Raw genomic sequence first — 18650 nt, 5'->3', positions numbered from 1 at the left:
CGGGAGATCCTTTCTTTATGCTGGTATGTGTCTTTTTGCAAAACTTGAAGGACTGCTGAGCTAAAATGCCATTTTTTTGTAACACTTAAAAATGCGTATTTATTCTAGTCAGAAGATACCTTGTGATTTTCGCTTCCTTTTATCAGACCATGTCTGTGATGCAACAGGATACAAAGACTGTCTTAAGCAATTTGTCTTGCTAACATACAGCTGTACAGTAGGTAAGTACCTCGATAAAAATTTTGATGGGCATTGGTTCAGTTATGCTATTTCCATAGTTCATTAAAAAAAAAAAAGAAAAAAAAAAAGGAAAGGATAAAGAAAATTGTTCAAGTCAATGTGGTTTGGTTTGAGTATTCTGTTGGTCCCATACTGAGCAGGCAGCGCAGATAGCTTAATGACTTGGCGAGAGAGAGAAGACAGAACGCCTCTGAGATTCCATGCCACTTGCAATACAGTGTTACCCAGTGTAAATGTGTTTCCTCATGATTTAGGTTATTTACTTAAGGCATCACATTTAGATTTTTTTCTCAGAATTTTATCTGGTATAAAACAAAAAGTAGTAGTTTATCAACTTCACAAAGATTTTTGGAATAGTTGGTTTCGGAGCATCTTCAGCATGAAGCAAAAAGGTGACTTGCTACCAAAAGCAGAGGGCAGTTTGAAGAAAGGAAACTCCTCTCTGGGTGCTCCCAAATGTAGATGTATAACCAGGAAAACAAACAATGGAAGAGTCTGGTACTATATTCCAGTACTGGTTTGGTTTTTGTATTGTTTGTTTTTTATTTTTTCCCCAGTGTGTGAAAGAACCCAACAAAAAGCTTCTGAGTGCAAATATATTTACATAATAAGGCTGCGGTTAGGGTGTGTCTTCATTGTAGTTATTGTGTAACATAAATATCCATCCCTGAGAAAGGAGAAGGGGGACACAATCCAACACAGTTGATTTCTAAGTGTATGTATGCTCATGTTGTGCAATCTGGTCTTACAAAACTACTTTGACACCTGAGGTGATTTTTTTTTTCTTTTTTAGATTTTCTCATTTTCTTATAAAGAATAATCATGAGGATATGTTATGGTTGTAAAATGTATGGGATACTGAGACAGCAGGAGTCACTAAGTAGAACATGTAAATCCATCTGTCCATGAGGTTAGAATGGCCACTCGTGTGGTTGGGTAAAGAAAATCTGACTGAAAATTGCAGTGGGAGGCAGCTATTTACTGATTAAAAAAAAAAAAAAAAAAAAAAAAGAGGTGAGGGGCAGGGACAAATTGAGGAGGGGAAGTGACAGAGTTTTTAAAACATGTGCAACACAAACAAAACTCCACATTAAGTATTAGAGGCAAAGTGCTGACATCCAGTGCAGGTAGGTCTACGGGGAACTGGCAGGGCTAATTGTAGGACTTGAGGCATCTGAGCGGCTGTAGTCACTGACAGACCCTGTTCTTGAATTGCTTCCACTTCGCCTCTTGAGCATGCTTGGGTGGAAATTGGCGTGGCGACGGGCATGCTTTGTCAGATGGTCACTGCGCATGAAGCGTTTCTCACAGAGCGGGCAACCAAACTTCTTTTCTCCAGTGTGAGTGCGGTAATGGCGCGCCAGCTCGTCAGAGCGAGCAAACTTCTTGTTGCATTCTTGCCAGCTGCATTCAAAAGGCCGCTCACCTGCAGGGATTGAACATGGCATAATTAGAAGAGACACAGCAGTGTTATCCATGGTTTTCACATGCAGAAGTTAGAACAGAAAGGTTGGGTGTGAGGCAGATGCTACTGAGCACTACATGGATGGAGGTGGAGGCGTTCTCCACCGCAGAGGGAGGCCACTGTGGGGTTCCAACATTTTAAAAAGTGCTGGAGACAAACGATTGATACCTTGTTTAATAACTGGATCTTCAGGGATTCTGATGCTTTCAGGGACGTCACATTCCGTATCTCTGGTAGGCTGCTGGATTTTACTTCTGGACTTTGTATCTGTACTGAGCTCTCTAGGATACTCGGTTCCGAGCTGTCCCTATGCCTGTCTGACTCGCTGTAAAAATTCAGAAGGTGTGATGAAGCCTCTCTCTACAGCTACTTAAAAGCAATTACAGTGAAAATACAGGACAGCAATTCTGAGGCACTGAATGTGAGGCTCTCACCTTGTATCCTCTTGTGTTTTCTGTATCTGCTGCAAGGTACAATATTTTTTCTTGTTCACTGCCTTAGGTCTCATTTAGGTGGGAGGCAGGTAGCACATTATCTCTACTAGGTAAATGTGCCGCTTTGAAGGGAGCCAACTGCTGTCAATAGCTATCCTAAAAAACATGACCTGTGATGCTTGGAGTAGGACCAGTGACCCAGTGAGCTCAAATAAATATCAGTCGGGTGACCTGATGCACTTCTCAGCAGACCTCAGGCACTGGAACCATCTCCCATGGGACCGGGTGCCCATGCACAGCAGTGCTGCAGGTCTGCAGCTGGGCACTGTAGCAGCTGTGCAGCCTGAGAAGGAGAAAAAGGCAGCTAAGATGAATGGGACTGCTTCCAGTTTGCTTCCCTTGAACTAAAGTTTAAAAACCTAGGTCCCCACAAACTTTGTGGAGAATAAAAACTCCACCAACTGGTTTAATGGACATAGTTTTGTTGCTTAAAAAAACATGTAAATCCATTCGGTGTCCTCCTGAGCCTTCTCCTGCAAACTGTCAGGGACTCCTCTCTTGTTCTGCTGATGGAAATGTGAAACATGGGAAGCAAATATAATTTGGCTGTTTGTCATGTATCTAGTCATCTGCTGGATATGCTCCTGCCTATGGTGGGACGTGCTAGTCTGTTGCGCCACCGGATACATCAGTCTTCTCCCCGTGTTTTGGTCATACAACAGACACACTTCTATGACAGGGGGAGGACTTTGGGATCCTTGGCAAGAAGGGCAATGAGACATGGTCTGACTGCTGGCTCTGGCCTGCAGGTTTGAAGTTTCTCATCCCTGAGCAATGGCATCTTTTTTGGTAAGGCAGTGGTCTTTGGACGTTTTTGTTGCCTAAGTTAATTTTCTCCGTGTTTTCACTGCAAACGAAATCAGCAAATGTTCTTCACTAGAAGGACTGCCCTGTGCGATGTCTGCTTTCAGACAAGGAAGGCAAGGGTTAAGATGCAATGTTTTGCTTCTGCTGTCCACAACACCATGAAGCATGAAAAAGTCCCTTTCTGCTGATCAGCTGGCATGGCATCAGTGTTCTTAAAAACATCTAGCATTTGTTAGCCAGAAATAGGCCTAGCAGTTCAGTTCCTAATGAGGGAAGAGGTTCTGGAGCAGGATTATGTAATAACTGCGTTATCCAGCACTACCAGGGAGTTGATGAAGATATTGCACAATCTGTCTCCCCCTCTCCTCACTGCTCATCAGATCTGGCTGGGAACATTCATGTTCATACTCATCCATCTGATTTGATATTTGTGATGGTGGTGGTGATGATTTGGGTTCCAAGCCAAAGACAATGAAGCACTGTGCCTTTCTTACACTAGTTTTCTACTCTTTTCTGTTCTCCTCCTTCCTAGGAGATATATTTTCCCCCTCAGCCCTCTCTAGTCTATATCTTCTTGGAGTTGCCTTTAAATTTCTTGGCCAAGCAACTTTCCCTTCACTGCACTGTCTGACAGCTGGCATCACTCTAGTGGTGGCAGTGAGTTCTCTAGAGCGCTTCCCACCTTTGGTGAGGTTTAGCAACAGCTTCTCAAAGAACAGCCGTATTGTCAGGAAATGCTGAATGTCTCATGTGAAGATGGGAAAGTCATTATTGTTCATAAAAAATGAGCACACGGTCTGGAACGAACTTGCTGCGGGGTATTAATTAAGACAAGACCTAGCTACTGCTCCAAAATCAGTCTGTCATCAGTCTCTTCTCTCTACCAGAAGGGATGTGGTTTTCTGTGCAGGTTAAGTTATATAAATGTCCTTTTACTGGCAGTAAAGCAATCAACAGAATGAGAGATTGTAAGAATCGATTGCCTAATCTCATTAGGGAACACGCAGTCAGAGTACAACTTCCTTGCATAAGCACTAACTCACGGACATGTTGTACTCAGAACTTTGTCATTCTAGAATGACTACAGAATTCGATCCTATAAATTAATGGCAAAATGTTAAAATAAATAAATGAATCTTAAATACTGCAGTGAACATGTCAAGCGTGCCAATGTGTATATTGAGATTCTTAATGCTATGTCCTGGCCGCAGAATATTTGTATGCTTTATGAGTATTAGTAGCAGTTCTCAAAGAGGCAAGTCTTCAAAAGAAAAACTGTTATGCTTGAAAAGAAAGGGAGCAAAAAGAAACTACGGCTTCTTTACTATTCAGAGACTGACAAGAGATGCCTTTCAAAGATAATGAATATTCTAATAAATACTCTTATTTTTTCCAATTTTAAATAGCTTTGGATTTCCATGTTCTAAATCCCCATGAACTGCAACCTTTCCAGATCCTCTGCCAGAGCACATGACATCATATATGTTGTGTTTAGTTATACAACCTAATGGAAAAATATCACACTTGAGAATCAAAATCAACTGATCTTAACTGGAAATTACACAAGCAAGAACATTTTTGGCTTCTTCCTGAACTCCACCCAGTTCAAAAGAAAAAAATGTGCACAGAACTGCATTAAGAAACTCAAAGTGCTCACAGAGTAAGACTAAGTGAGATCTGCAGGTGCACCAAGTCCTGAATTCGTTTCAGTGGCACAGCCCTGGGTGCTCCTGCTGATTGCATCGTCTGCCAGAGCCCAGTGCCAGAGGCACCGCAGAGTTACCCAGACCGTAGAAGCAGCATTAAAAATGCCTCTCTTCTCTCTTGCTGGAAAGAATTCAGAAGCCAGCAGGGCCAATCTGTTCTTACAATGTTATATAAAGGTCCTTTGTATTATTCTGTATTTGATAACTGTTATTTATATTGAGACAACTATATGTAGTCATGGGAAAGATGGTGGAACTACAGAGATGGTGGAACTACAGAAATGGTGGAACCAGATCTGATGTGTTCTGAGCTTGATTTGCTCTGTCCTTTTAGGGTAGTGTTGACTTTACTCTGACCCATATGTTTTAAGGCCTCCCTTCCTGTACAGTGACACTCCTATGCAGTCCCTGGAGTAATGTGCTTTCTGTTTCACTAGCTCATCTGCGTGGTATCCAGCATTTGAACGACAACTAAAAATGATACTAAGTACTGTGTAGGTCTAAGCACGCTTAAAAAAATAACCTACAAATCACTGAAATATCAAAGCAGGTTGTGAGACTTGGGATACAAACCAGTTTCAGAAGTACAGTGTGATAATTAGAAAATAGTATCGGAACAATTGGAAATGTGGTATCTGCTGCCCTACAGAATAAAATGCTAGTAAGTCTAACCACTTACTGGTGGCTATCTTTTCAATTTATCTTAAGTAGTAGCTTTGCACATTATGTTAGCATCTTCAAGCATATGCCAAGGCCATGAAGTAACAAAGAAATTCTTTGTATCTTGGGACTTCTAAGAGTGACTGCAAAACCAGAAACAGTAAGCCAGAAACAAATTGCTCTGTGATCTTTCTCTGTTCTGCTGCTTCACGGAACAGAATTCTATGTTGTCATGAAAACAGACGAGAAAACTGCACATGCCACTGTGTGCTATTCTTACATTTCTACATTTTTATATGCACAATTAAGGGTATATTTGGAAACGCTGACCAGGCTGGGTGGGGAGGATGAAGAGCAGACAGTTAAATAGATGTGCAACTGAAGCACTCTTCCTCCAAGAAAGGAAATGCTATCCTGGGAAAAAAAACATTAAGGAACACAGACTGCTTGGCTGAAGAATGGCTGTTATTAAAAAAAAAAAAAAAAAAAGTCATCCTTCAATAGCACTGACATATTTATGAATATTTTCATTTATGTTATTCTCTTGCTTATAAACAAGCACTTTTGGATATCTGAAAAACAAGCCTTTAACCTTCTGAGTGCAAGAAAGAGAATAACATAGCTTTGATGTTAGACAAACGGTAGTTTCTTTATCTACTATTGAAAAAGGAACCAAAAAAAAAATATCTGAAGTCTCAAATTTCTGAATTCCTATAAACTAAAATGAAGCAGTTTTAAATTCATGATTCTGGTGGAGACTTATTTCATAACCAAACAAGCCAAATGCAATCATGTTTTTTGCATCTGCTTTTGTGTTTCTGTCCAACAGCTTTTAAATGTCTTTGCTAACTTCAACCAAATCTGACAGAAGTAGCAAATTCAGCAGTATTAAGCTCTACTAATTCCACAAAAATTAGGAGGTTCAAGTACTGTTCTCAGTGAAAACATTACTTCTTTTACAGGGTGAGTTTGACTTTCATTAGAAACCAGAAGCCCAATATGGGGGAGTGTTACAAATGCCCAAATCCACAAAGAGCTTTGAAGCTGACATGTTACTAGGCACTGGGACATACGGCTTGCCCCAGGCCTAGGAGACAGAGCACCAAGGAGCTAGGTAGGATGCATGACAGAAGTGTGCGTGTCCCTCCTATTTCTATCATCTGTGGTGTGATGGTTTTTTTTTAGGAACTGGAATTATCAGGTTTCTAGCAGGCATGTACCCAGGCATCTAGTACAAACTCACTTTACGGTGTGGGCATCTTTATTTTAATCTTAAAAACGCAGTCATTAAATCAGTAGGTTACTGGCTCTTTGTATTCTGAGTGCATCTGGAACTGCTGCTGCTGTGCAGGAGCAGCACCAGCTACCGTACCATCATTTAAATCCTTGATTTATTTTCTGTGTCGTAACATTTTCGTTGAGTTGTTTAGACACACGTTAATATTTCTTGAAAGGGGAAATTCATAGCAGCAAGTTTACATTTTACGTTAACGTCTGTTACTGCTTGCTCTCGAAGTGCTTGTGTAATTCCATTCAGGAGCACAGATTACACCCTGTGACTTACCTTTATCAACACAGCTAACTAGAACAATCCAAAACAAAATGATGAACATGCATTCAGATACTACAATGGCAATGGCTACAAGGACAGAGAAATGTAGTGCAAAATTCTTATCCTAACCTCAACCACAGTCAGATCCATCCAAGAACCAAAATAACTGATGTTCCATGCAGCTATCTGATCCTTCTTTAAAATATCACCAGTTACACTTCTGACCACAATGGAAAACATCTTTTTTTTTTTTTTTTAATTACATATTACATTCTATTATCAGTTGCATTCCAGGCCTTTATTTCAAGCTCGCTCAATAGTGTTGGCCAGATCTTAAATCTCAGTTCATAATAATTTTAGCTATTTTACTGTACTGCATGTTCATCAGACACATTTGCATTCTCTTTTCTCAAAGCAGAATAACCCTAGCCTTTTTAGGCTTTTCTTTTCCAGGATGCTCCAACACACTCTTTCTGTTTTCTGAAACATGCATTCCTTGAATTTATTGGATCTCTCTTCAAGGTGGATGCCCAAGACAGACTGCACTGTCTGAGTTCCTGAATGCTTAGCACTTTTTAAATAATTACTTAAAAAAAAAAATACCTTTTCCTGCGTTTTGTTTGAATTAAGAATACGAATTTGAACTTCTCCTTAACAAGTCATTTTCTGCCTAACATGGTAACTTCTGTTTAAATCCTGTTTAGTTCTCACTTTGTACATGTATCTGCTGAAGTGTGGTCAGTACATGAAGCTCTCTGTTCCACTCCCAGCTACAGCCTAACTCCAGACCACTTCATGCACACAATCAGCAAGTAGCTGCATGTTAAAGTCCAACATCTGGAAAATAAATCCTAAAGCAAAACGGTTTTAAAAATAAATTGGCCACAAATTATCTATATCTATATATCTATATAAAAAATGTGTGTGTATATATATATATACATATATATCTATATCTATATATCTATATATATAGATATATAGATATAGATATATATGTATATATATATATACACACACATTTTTATTGTCAGATATTTTATCTCCATTCCCCAACTGGAGCTCTGAATATCTATATCAAAAGGGAACAATTTCATTTGTGTTTTCAACTTCCACTGGGCTCCCTGTGTTTATAAGCACAAGGGATTCTTCAAGACAGCCAGCCAGGACAGGCTAACAACTTAAGTGTAAGAATGATGAAATTTATCCTCACCTTCACAAAGAAGTCTTGGAGTGGATTTTAGATCTATGCTGAGAATGTGGCAGAGAATATGCCCCCGGCACTGCAGTGTGGTCTGTGAGTCTTAGGTGATTCCCTACACTGTAGGTACATAACACTTACTTTCCAGCGTCACGATAAGCTTATTTGGTTTCTTTGTGCATTTGTGTTGCTGAGCTGTTTTGGAAACTGTTGGTTAGTAATGTTCGCACTACAAAATAATACCTTTGCACATCTACAGCAGGACTTTCCTCCAGGATTTGTGTATTAACAAAAATAATAATAATCAGCACTTGCGTCACAGAATCACAGAATGGTTGAAGATGGAAGGGACCTCTGGAGATCATCTGGTCTGGTCCAATCCTCTTGCCAAGCAGAGTCACCTAGAGCATGTTGCACAGGATCACATCCAGGTGGGTTTTGAGTATCTCCAAAGAAGGAGATTCCACAACCTCTCTGGGCAACCTGTGCCTGTTCTCTGTCACCCACACAGTAAAGAAATGTTTCCTCATATTCAGCCAGAACTTCCCATGTTTTGGTTTGTGCCCGCTGCCTCTCGTCTTGTCGCTGAGCACCACTGGAAAGAGTCCAGCCCCATCCTCTTGACACCCTCCCTTTGCATATTTGCATACGTTGATCAGATCCCCTCTGTCTTCTCTTCTCCAAGCTAAACAGGCCCAGCCCTCTCTCAGCCTCTCCCTGTATAAGAGATTGCAGTCCCCTATAACGTCTGGGGGCACGAGGTCGTAAAATTTCTCATCTCCCCCTTGCCTTCTAAAGTGTGCCCTATGGAGTCTCACTATGCGGCTGCAAATAAACATTCCCCTCCCACACAGTTGATGAATTGGGGGCAGAGGCAATTATGTAATATAAAATATAGTTAAGTAGCCTCAGTCTCTTTTTCTCTCTCAGCTAGAGAGTACTCAAAAAATTGGGAAATCCTGTTGGGTAACTGAGAAATTCAATTCTTTCCCACATAAAGGTCATCAAATCCCCTTTTGGAATTCCATACTTAGAAATTCACATCTACGTCTGCAGACCTGGGTACTGAGAGTTTGATGCTATGGGTTTTACTGCACCTTTGTACCAAGACACATAGTACTTGTTATCTCTCATATTAGGCTTTCTCCTCTGCAGCTTCTCAGTTCCTGGTTTCTGAAGAGTTCACACTTTCTCTCTCCTCCCTTCCTCACACAACCCCTCCCTACCTTGTATCTTCCTTCCTCTTTCGAAGTACAGAACAAATCAGTTGCACTAGCCTAGTGGCTTGTGAAGCTCTGAATTCAGTTACACAGAGTATGTCAAAACTGGGACTGTGTAAACATAGTTAAACTTGTTCTGGTAAATTTATTGAAGAGTTTTTCTCTTGCAACACAATCAAGAGCAAAATCACTAAGGTGAGTTCAGCATTCAAGAAAAGTCCTTTCATGATGGGGTCTAGATACGTAAACAATCCTTGGCATGCATCCTATTAGGAGTAGCAGACGTGTTATAAGCCACTTCAGCAAAAAGGCTGCATAAGCTAAATAAAGCATTGAACCAAAGGTGCTTTTATAACTTTTTGAATAATTCATGTACTCTGTCATACGGTCACCACTTAGGTAAGAATGTGTGCATCTGCCAACTCAATTTGTTGCATCAGTAGAACCTAGTGGGACAGAAAAGCCTGCGGAAATACAACTCAGAAACTAAAAGCTGAGAAAGGGAAAGTGAGGGATGGGTATATGTCTAATTTTTGCAACGCTCCTATGGTTTAGAGATTGTTCAGCGTTCTTCTAACCAAGGGTCACAGGCTACCTTCAACTACCAGCAAAATGAATGGAGTTCTTTTAGTGAAGGGTGATGAGAGCATCCTTGTCTTTGTGGTCTTTCCCAGCTTCCCATCATAAAACTGCTAGCAGCCATGACAAGAAGGTAAAGAAACAATATTCTTGTTGGTATCTACAGAGCTAAAATTTAGCAAGATAGCTCTAAATAATATCTACAGTGCTGTGTTTCCATGAAAATACATGTATTTAATGCTTCGTAGCTGATTCTCTCATCTCTTTGTAAGTAACTGCTAACGGTAAGACACAGGTGATAACTTTGAATATTCTGATCAGCTGTCAAAGAGCAAGGTTGTAATGTCAGCATCGTTTGTCTATTTAAACAATATATATTATGTGACCTATTCAGCTCATCCTCATCAGCACTCTGCATGACATGGTTTCACAGGAAGGCTATGCTGTTCCGTGTCAGTCTTGCTTGCCTAAAATGCCAAGCTGTTTCTTTCAAATACAATGAGGTTACGTTCTGGCCTCTCCAAGCAACTAATGATTCTGTAATCCATATCTTCATTTGCATTGTGCCTAAGCTTGGTGAGAACACTCTTGTTTATAAAATAGTGATTTATGTATTGCTTTTCGTTAGTCTCAGCTGTATTGTGTCTCAGGCTATAAATAATAAGTTGCAAACTAGAGAAAAATAGATGACAGTAAAAGATGGTGTCAGACAAATGTCACCATTCCGGTCATCTTTTTCCTCCCTAGTCTGAAAAGTGGAATGGTTAAAAGGTACGGGAAAGTAACAGAAAAGCAGGAAAGAGGCAAAAGGAAAGGGCTTGCAGGTGAAATTTTGTGGCCTTATAGTGAAATCAGAGTAGGCGGTGGCAAAGTATGCCCATGGCCTCCTCTACAAGAACTATGTTTTTAGTACATGCTGATTTGCTGCTAGTAATGCCACCTGGCTTCACAACACATCCTAGAGATGGAAGGACAAATCTTTTCCAGCCTAGGTCAGTGACCAAAACTAGCTGCCATCGCTTCCATTCCCCAGTCCTGGGTAGGGCAGTACTTTGTACGCTTAAAGGCCAGGATGTATTTTCCTCTCCATCTTTACTCTTGCTGATGTTCTTAGCAAAGTGTTTCTGGGGGAGTTACTGATCATATCCAGATGCAGTGAGACCAGTTTTTTTTAGGATATTAGTTTGGTTATTAATAGTTTGAGTGCTATGGTTAACCATATGGTAACCATAGTGCTATGGTTAGCCATGGCAGGTATGAAAGAGACACACATGTATGTGTTCTCCTCACAGCAGTATAATGAGTGATGTTCCAGGTAAGGCTCCCTTCTGATGGCCAGCGAAAATAATGCACAACTTAGCAGTGGCAACTGTGATACTGCTGTATACCTAGATGGTCTTGTCAAGATCTAGATGCGTAATACTTCTCTCAACTCTTTTCTGGCATACTTGCTGTATCTTTTGATGTGATTGCACTGATAGTATACACACATTAAATGCACTGCACTTGAAGTGTACTTCGCTATCTCTTAGCCTATACAACTGTGACTTCTCAAAACTTCAGCTACCTCTTACAAGGGTGATAATCCAGCAGCCGGAGGAAACAAACATGCTAGTAATGATGTTACATGGTTATGAGATGGTGTTTACAATGCATGCACTTTCAAAGACAAGCTATAAATGTTCTTACAGTTCTATATGGATTCATTGTTGTTATCTAATGCTGCTTTTCTGTTGCTTCTATCCTTATTCAAGCTTTACATTCACCATTTCACTCTCTTTCCCTGAAGTTCTGATACGCAAGCAAAATGGACACCTCCCACCTAAGAACAGAGGGACATCTGAGCCATTCGGATACCCACGAGGAAGGAAACTTCTTATCCTACCTAGCAGGGTGAACTTCCACATGTAGAGGTAAGCACGCAGACCAGAACAGACCTCCTCTGCCCACAGGAATAGCTGCTATCAGTCGTGTTTCCTTTAAGCCCCATGGCTTTGTTTACATGGACTTCTGCAGCACCCTATTATAAAAGCAGGTTTGTTCCCCTCTGCTGCTGGAATCTCTGGGTAACAGTGCTCTTTACAGAGTGCCAATGACAGGGCTAACTCTCGGGAAATGAAAGGCAACAGCCTCAGTGCCAAAGAGCTTATATTCTAAAACAATGTGATCTACCAAGCATTGCTTTTTCTATGAAAGTTAGGTCCCTGTAATTGCTGTATGCAATTTCTGTTCAGTAAGCCTAAAACTCGTACTATCTCCTTATCTCTGAGGCATCAAATCCTTGACCAGTGCTCAGTGAAACAGCTGAAATGTCACTAACTTAAAAGCGCAGCAACTTCCACTTGATTTTCTCTCTCCTGTGGCTTGTTCCAAGGATGAAGATCAATAGCTGACCCTTTGACTTTGCACTTAAATGCAGGATAATTAAACTGTGTTACGCTGAAATGATGAATACTAGGGGGAGAGGAAGATGTGTCTTCGCTATATCATTTCCAAACCACGCTGAAGTATCAGTCTCCTCGCATAGTAGGAGCCCCTTGGGACTAGTAGAGCAGCCCTTTAACTGCTATCTTCTTCTGATTTGTTGTTCTACTCCGTTCTATGAAAGTAAGAATGTCAAGTGAATATTAAATCCTCTGTTGTGAATAAAAAACAAGAAACAGTGTAAGTAGAGCTTTTAAACACATCTGGCTATTACGGAATGACAAAACCAGAAGATGGGGATTTTTTTTTCCTTTTCTAATGGTCAATTATACTTTTTAATAAATATATTTCAAAAGAATACCGGGGCTGCAAAAACAAAAACTGTAAGTGCTAATCAGCAGATCTGACCTACCGCATCACCCTGACAAAGGAATTTCAGCCTAGAATCCCTGCCTCGAGCCAACAACTTGTTGAGCAAGGGGCTCTCTTCATTCCTTAGGTAAAAAAGCTTGTGACTTCAGCATAGGTCAGAGAAATCTGGCCTCTTACAGTGTAACAGGAATAAACATCAATAAAGGTATGTGGGATTTTGTTCCTCTTTTTCAGACATGATGAGCCAATTCAAGCCTCTTAAAGTGACAAGGCACTGGAGGAGGGCTCTCCAAGTATGTGTAATACTCAACACTGTTTTTATCAAATGAATCCAGGTAAAATCTGAAAAGTGAAGTATTAACATGAACCCTGGTGAAAATATATGCTGGACTGAGATCTTGTTTATTCATTTACAGTCCATGTTTCTTTTGTCTCAGCATGCCAGTGTGCTGTGTTGTTGTATGCTACAAGCTGATGATTTCAGCTGCTATGATTCGTTAGAGCAAATAAGGTGATTAATGAAAATGTTATGCAGACAGCAACTGAAGCCAAAAAGGAAACTCCCCAGCCTTGATTCTCCCTCCTCCAGGAAGGGGAAAAAAATCAGACCCACAGCTGACACAACTGAACCAAACGTGTCTACAGGGAATGTATATAATTAAGGTACCAACAAAAACACGAGGTTTCCATTACAAATGGCTGTCTGGATCTTTCCTCTTCTGCCTCAGAATTGCTCAGTCATTACCAGTCCACTCTGCAAACTCCAAAGAGCTCCAGACATCTGACTGTTAGCAGTTCCATGGGAGCTCTTACGATTATTACGGTCCCTGGCACCCTCTCTCTCTCCAGCCCACTCTTACAGTGGGGGAAAAAAAAAAAAAAAAAAAAAAAAAGATCCTGTGCTCACTACAGAAGGGCACTTCCCTACCTTCTCCCAGTCTGTGCTACCTCCTTTTGGAAGGCAGGATTATGTACCGACAGAGCAGACAGGATAGCTGTCAAGCCCTTCATTCTCAACCACATAGTCTGTCATGCAGAGAAATTACATGTAGCAGAATTAACCAGTAGGTACTCATGGGTAAAACGGCAAACACGAAAAAAGCAGTGTGGTCATTTCTAAATGTATCAGCTGCTTCTTTGGAGATTCTCTTGCCAGAGTATCTCAGAAGATAATTGTGCTCTTCTTCTGATCAATGGATGGCCTGGCTTCCCTCAGCCATCAATGTGGGGTGTAGGTTATTCCTTGCTCTTCAAAAAATCAAAAGTTCTTCTGATAGCTTAATTAGGTGGTCTTAAATTTTAATGTATCTGAGTTCTGATCACTGTGGAAAGTAAGAACTGAAAAGTCTGACCAAACCTCAAGCCTCAAACATGAAAAAAGCTTGTATTGCAAGAACATTTGAAAACAAATTGAAATGTCACAAACCATCCCTATCTATACCATGAGCACAAAGCTACCTCTGTAGTGGTTTAAACAGTGCCTTCAATGAAAGTTTACTTCACAAATATTTTTGTGGTGCATTTCAAAATGTCCATGGTAATGTTTTTGATCCCTAATACGGGAATTTAAATGTTTTAAGTGGGAGAGCAACTGAATAGGTAATGACAAAGTATATGTAACTGGTATGAACTGTGGGTGAATTCATGTTGAAATTGTGAAACTTTGGCTCCCTGAGCTGTTACCCAGCACTTGCTTTAATAACTGTAAAGAAAGAATCATATGACTCCATGAATCAGTCTTTTCTCTGTTGACATATAAATGACTTTTTATTATTCTATTCTACTAAAAACAGGAAAGTGCTTGTAAAAGCAAAGCTTAACAAATTAATGCAAGGTTGTCCTGCTATGCAAAATAACAGACTAAAGGATTATTCTTCTAAACCGAGATGTGTGCTTTATTTATCTGAATTCTGGAAGATGTTGAATGTGATCTGCCTCCAACTGAAGTCTTTGGCATGAATAGACACCGAGGGTGAGTTATGACACATTACATGCACAGCACTTCCCAGGACTTGGTGACAGAATGAAATCTTATTTTGCTAGAAGCCAAGCAAACAAAAGTTAGTGAGGCTGTCTTTGGTTCTAACTGTGAATTGTCTCTTCGTGAACTTTCAAATTGTTTAATCAACAACCTCACAGTAACACAGCATACACGAAATGTGACACTGATTCAGAGCTTATAAACACAGCTTTATAGCTGAGTGAAATGATCTGATACTCAAAGTTTATTCCAACTCTATGGAGGAGAAAGGGAGTGGGAATTTTATTGTTATTCTGACTCTGGATAGATTGTTGTGCCAGAGTGCAAGGCAGTGCTGAGTGCAAGGCAGTTTATGAGCAGCATCAGCCAATGACCATATAGAGCATCCAGCTCCAGGAAACAGGCAGCTCTGGGAATTAGTTTTATGGGCTGATAATCAAACAGTAGGTCTGCTGCCTGGCACCAGGTAGCTGTCGTTCAAAGTATGCACAAATCTGTTGCATGTACCTCGGAAGATCTTCTTCCCAGACTGTAAAGCTGCACTTCCCATTTAAGCCCAGATTCTGGTTTTTAATAAATGAATCAGATTCTGGGAAAACAGTTGTACTCATGTTCTGATGTGCTCCCTTTTACAGCAGGTCAACCTTTTAGAAAAGACAAGCAGTTCGACAACAAACTCTTGCAAGTCTCATTTATATACGCTATTTCCTGTTTATTTTGCATCTCCCCATCTGATAGTCTCCTTTAACTGTACTAAAAGAAAGAAAAAGAAAGAGCAAGAAAAGAAAAAAATTCTAAGAAGAGCAAGAAAATAAAAGAAAAAAAATCTAAAAGAAAAAAAAGAGCAAGTTACTTGCTCCTTTCTACTTTCATCTTGCTTTTTCTCTTCTCTGTGTGTTATTTCTTTAAAACTACAAGTATGTGCGTAAACGCCTAGGCCTCATTCTCATACATAGGCAGAAGATAACTAAGAGAAGATTTTCAACAATCATCTATTATTTTGTTGTCTTTTAATTTTGGCTATGTTTGTTTATTATCAGTGGAACAAACTTGTAGTTGTATATATACTCAGGTTTCTGAAAATCAGGCTCCTATCCAAGGTCTCAAGCTGCTTCCAAAAGCGTATGTTACCACTTCGGCCATATTCTATGCAAAATAGAAATGAATGGTTATTAACGAGATGTTCCAATGAGATTTCCTTAGGATTCCTCCTTAGATAGGCCTGCAAAGCAGCTTCACCCAGCATCTGTGAGATGTCAGCTATCAACAGTTAACGTGGTGGGGGCACATTGTACAGCAGAGGAGAGGCTGTGGTAGACGAGCATCGCTGCTAGAGAGCTGTTCCTGAGCATTAACACCCACAGTGTAACACGCCTAGGTGCAGCTCAGGTCCTGAATCTCTCCATGTTGTATTTATTTATATTTATGATCATTTTGCTGGACAGCTGGTTGTAAGGTCATACGCTGGCCTCACCAGCTGACTCTGATGTGGGATCAGGGCGTAGGAGAGAGGCAGTGGTGTGTGCTGGAAATGAATGAATGATGTGTTTGTGGAGGAGTGCAAGTTAGGAGCCAATGATCTGAGTATGACGTGACATAACTGAAATGCTAAGATTTTACACAGAACACAGACACATTTCAAAGACAGCTTTGTCAAGGGCATCTTGGTATACATAACTTTGAAAACTTCTCTCTTTACTTTTGAAGAAACCATCTAATCATATACTTTCATACAGGAATCAACTAGATTCCTTTTTTCAAAGTAGTACAGAAAGAAACATCTTTACTATTTTGAAATTTCTCCAATTATATACAAACATAGCTTCTTTGCCAAATGTAACTACTTAACTACTTTTCCTTGCATGCTTTGTTCATGTCTTCATTGCTTGCCTGTACAGAACAGCCTAGCATTAAAATCAGTGATCTCTCAATAAAGAATGGGGCTTTACATATAGGAAGCATGCTAGAAGGGCTCGTCCAGCAGCCAACACTTTCTCTATAAGCACTATAACAGCCTCTTGGATGTTTTTATCTCACTATTTTACTGTGAGAGTGACCACTTAGCAGAGGTTCTGAGCTCTGCAGCTCACATGTAACACAGAGATGCAGATGCTCTACAGGCATACACATTGTAGTAGAAGTTCCCTAAAACATAAATGACAAGTGCCTCCGGTACATTTATTCACACTCTGCTACGCTTCTTCATTTAAGACACTAGCAGGCCTAGTAACTGCATGAAGTTCAACAAGGCCAAGTGCCGGGTCCTGCACCTGGAGCGCAATAACCCCAAGCAGAGCTACAGGCTGGGAGAGGAATGGTTGGAGAGCTGCCAGGCAGAGAAGGACCTGGGAGTGATGGTGGATAGTCGGCTGAATATGAGCCAGCAGTGCGCTCAGGTGGCCAAGAAGGCCAACGGCATCCTGGCTTGTATCAGGAACAGTGTGGCCAGCAGGGCTAGGGAGGTGATCGTCCCCCTGTACTCAGCTCTGGTGAGGCCGCACCTCGAGTACTGTGTTCAGTTTTGGGCCCCTCGCTACAAGAAGGACATGGAGGTGCTTGAGCAGGTACAGAGAAGGGCGACGAAGCTGGTGAGGGGCCTGGAGAACAAGTCCTACGAGGAGCGGCTGAGGGAGCTGGGCTTGTTCAGCCTGGAGAAGAGGAGGCTCAGGGGCGACCTTATCGCTCTCTGTGGGTACCTCAAGGGAGGCTGTAGCGAGGTGGGGGTTGGCCTGTTCTCCCACGTGCCTGGTGACAGGACGAGGGGGAATGGGCTTAAGTTGCGCCAGGGGAGTTTTAGGTTAGATCTTAGGAAGAACTTCTTCACTGAAAGGGTTGTGAGGCATTGGAACAGGCTGCCCAGGGAAGTGGTGGAGTCACCATCCCTGGAAGTCTTCAAAAGACATTTAGATGTAGAGCTTAGGGAAATGGTTTAGTGGGGACTGTTAGAGTTAGGTCAGAGGTTGGACTCGATGATCTTGAGGTCTCTTCCAACCTAGAAAATTCTGTGATTCTGTGATTCTGTAGTTCTCTAACAGTCCTGCTAATTTGGGTGAGAAGGAAGCCTTCTGGCTCCTTGCGATGGCACCCCTTTCTGTCTGCAACAAATTAGCTGAACACACTTTGCTTGCCCAAAGCAGGGGGGCTAATGAAATATTCTGCCAAATAAACAAGTTTACTATTGCCAGGGGTTTTCAGGAGAAGCTTTCTGGATGGAAAAGTTCTGTGAAATATAATAGTAAATACAGATTATTTTAAGCTATTATTGTGACATTCGAACAGGCGATCCCTGACATACAAGCCCATAGACTAGCTCCAAAACCCTATTTTGAGGACGTAATTTTTACTTTGAAAAGATTATAGAAGTCCCCATTTGCTCTTATTTCTGTTTGGACTCTTGTTCAATCTAGTTTTAAGACTGGGAACTACACAACGATCTGAACCTGACTCCCTGTCCATTTTCCTACCCCTTGCTGAGCACAACTCAGGCATCTGTGAGGGATCTTGGGTTGGGATTCAGGAATTGCCATGTGCAGAGCTGCGAGGTTCATAAACTTGAGTAATCAAGGGGTTCTATTACAACAGGCTGATTGTAAATAAAACCAAAGAAAACAGGAATTGCAACTGCACGAGCTATGCTGTACCCTGAGTTGGCTTTGGGAAATAAAGATGATCCGACTATTGCTGTTGCAGCTTGACAGTGCCAAACAGGATGGTTTATTATTCCTACAAATGATGTGTTGTACACAATACTTTGACCTTGAATTTCAGTTAATTTTTTGAAACTTGGCTATACTTTCTTTTGAAAAGAAAACTTTTTACAACTCAAATTTAAGATTGTTACTCTTTGTGAATAATAGACAAATGAGAAAATCTGTGAAAAATACAAAAAATTCTTACTGTTTTTGTACTTGAAATGACTGCACTCAGATGGAAAGCATGCTAGCATAAT

General features: G+C 40.8%; 1 protein-coding gene across 1 annotated transcript in view; it reads right to left on the bottom strand.

The window, feature by feature from the left end:
• Positions 1 to 1212: 1212 nt before the first annotated feature.
• Positions 1213 to 18650, bottom strand: part of KLF13 (KLF transcription factor 13) — a 29820-nt gene continuing 12382 nt past the window's right edge. Inside the window, exon 2 of the mRNA XM_084293109.1 lies at positions 1213 to 1666. Within this exon, the coding sequence (XP_084149235.1) occupies positions 1374 to 1666 (293 nt within the window). The 3' untranslated portion in view covers positions 1213 to 1373. The remainder of the gene's footprint in view (positions 1667 to 18650) is intronic.

This window comes from Netta rufina (assembly GCF_964035555.1).
Source record: "Netta rufina genome assembly, chromosome: 11".
NCBI classification, from domain to species: Eukaryota; Metazoa; Chordata; class Aves; order Anseriformes; family Anatidae; genus Netta; species Netta rufina.
Note: the sequence above shows the minus strand (reverse complement) of the source record. Positions and strands in the feature narration are given on the sequence as shown.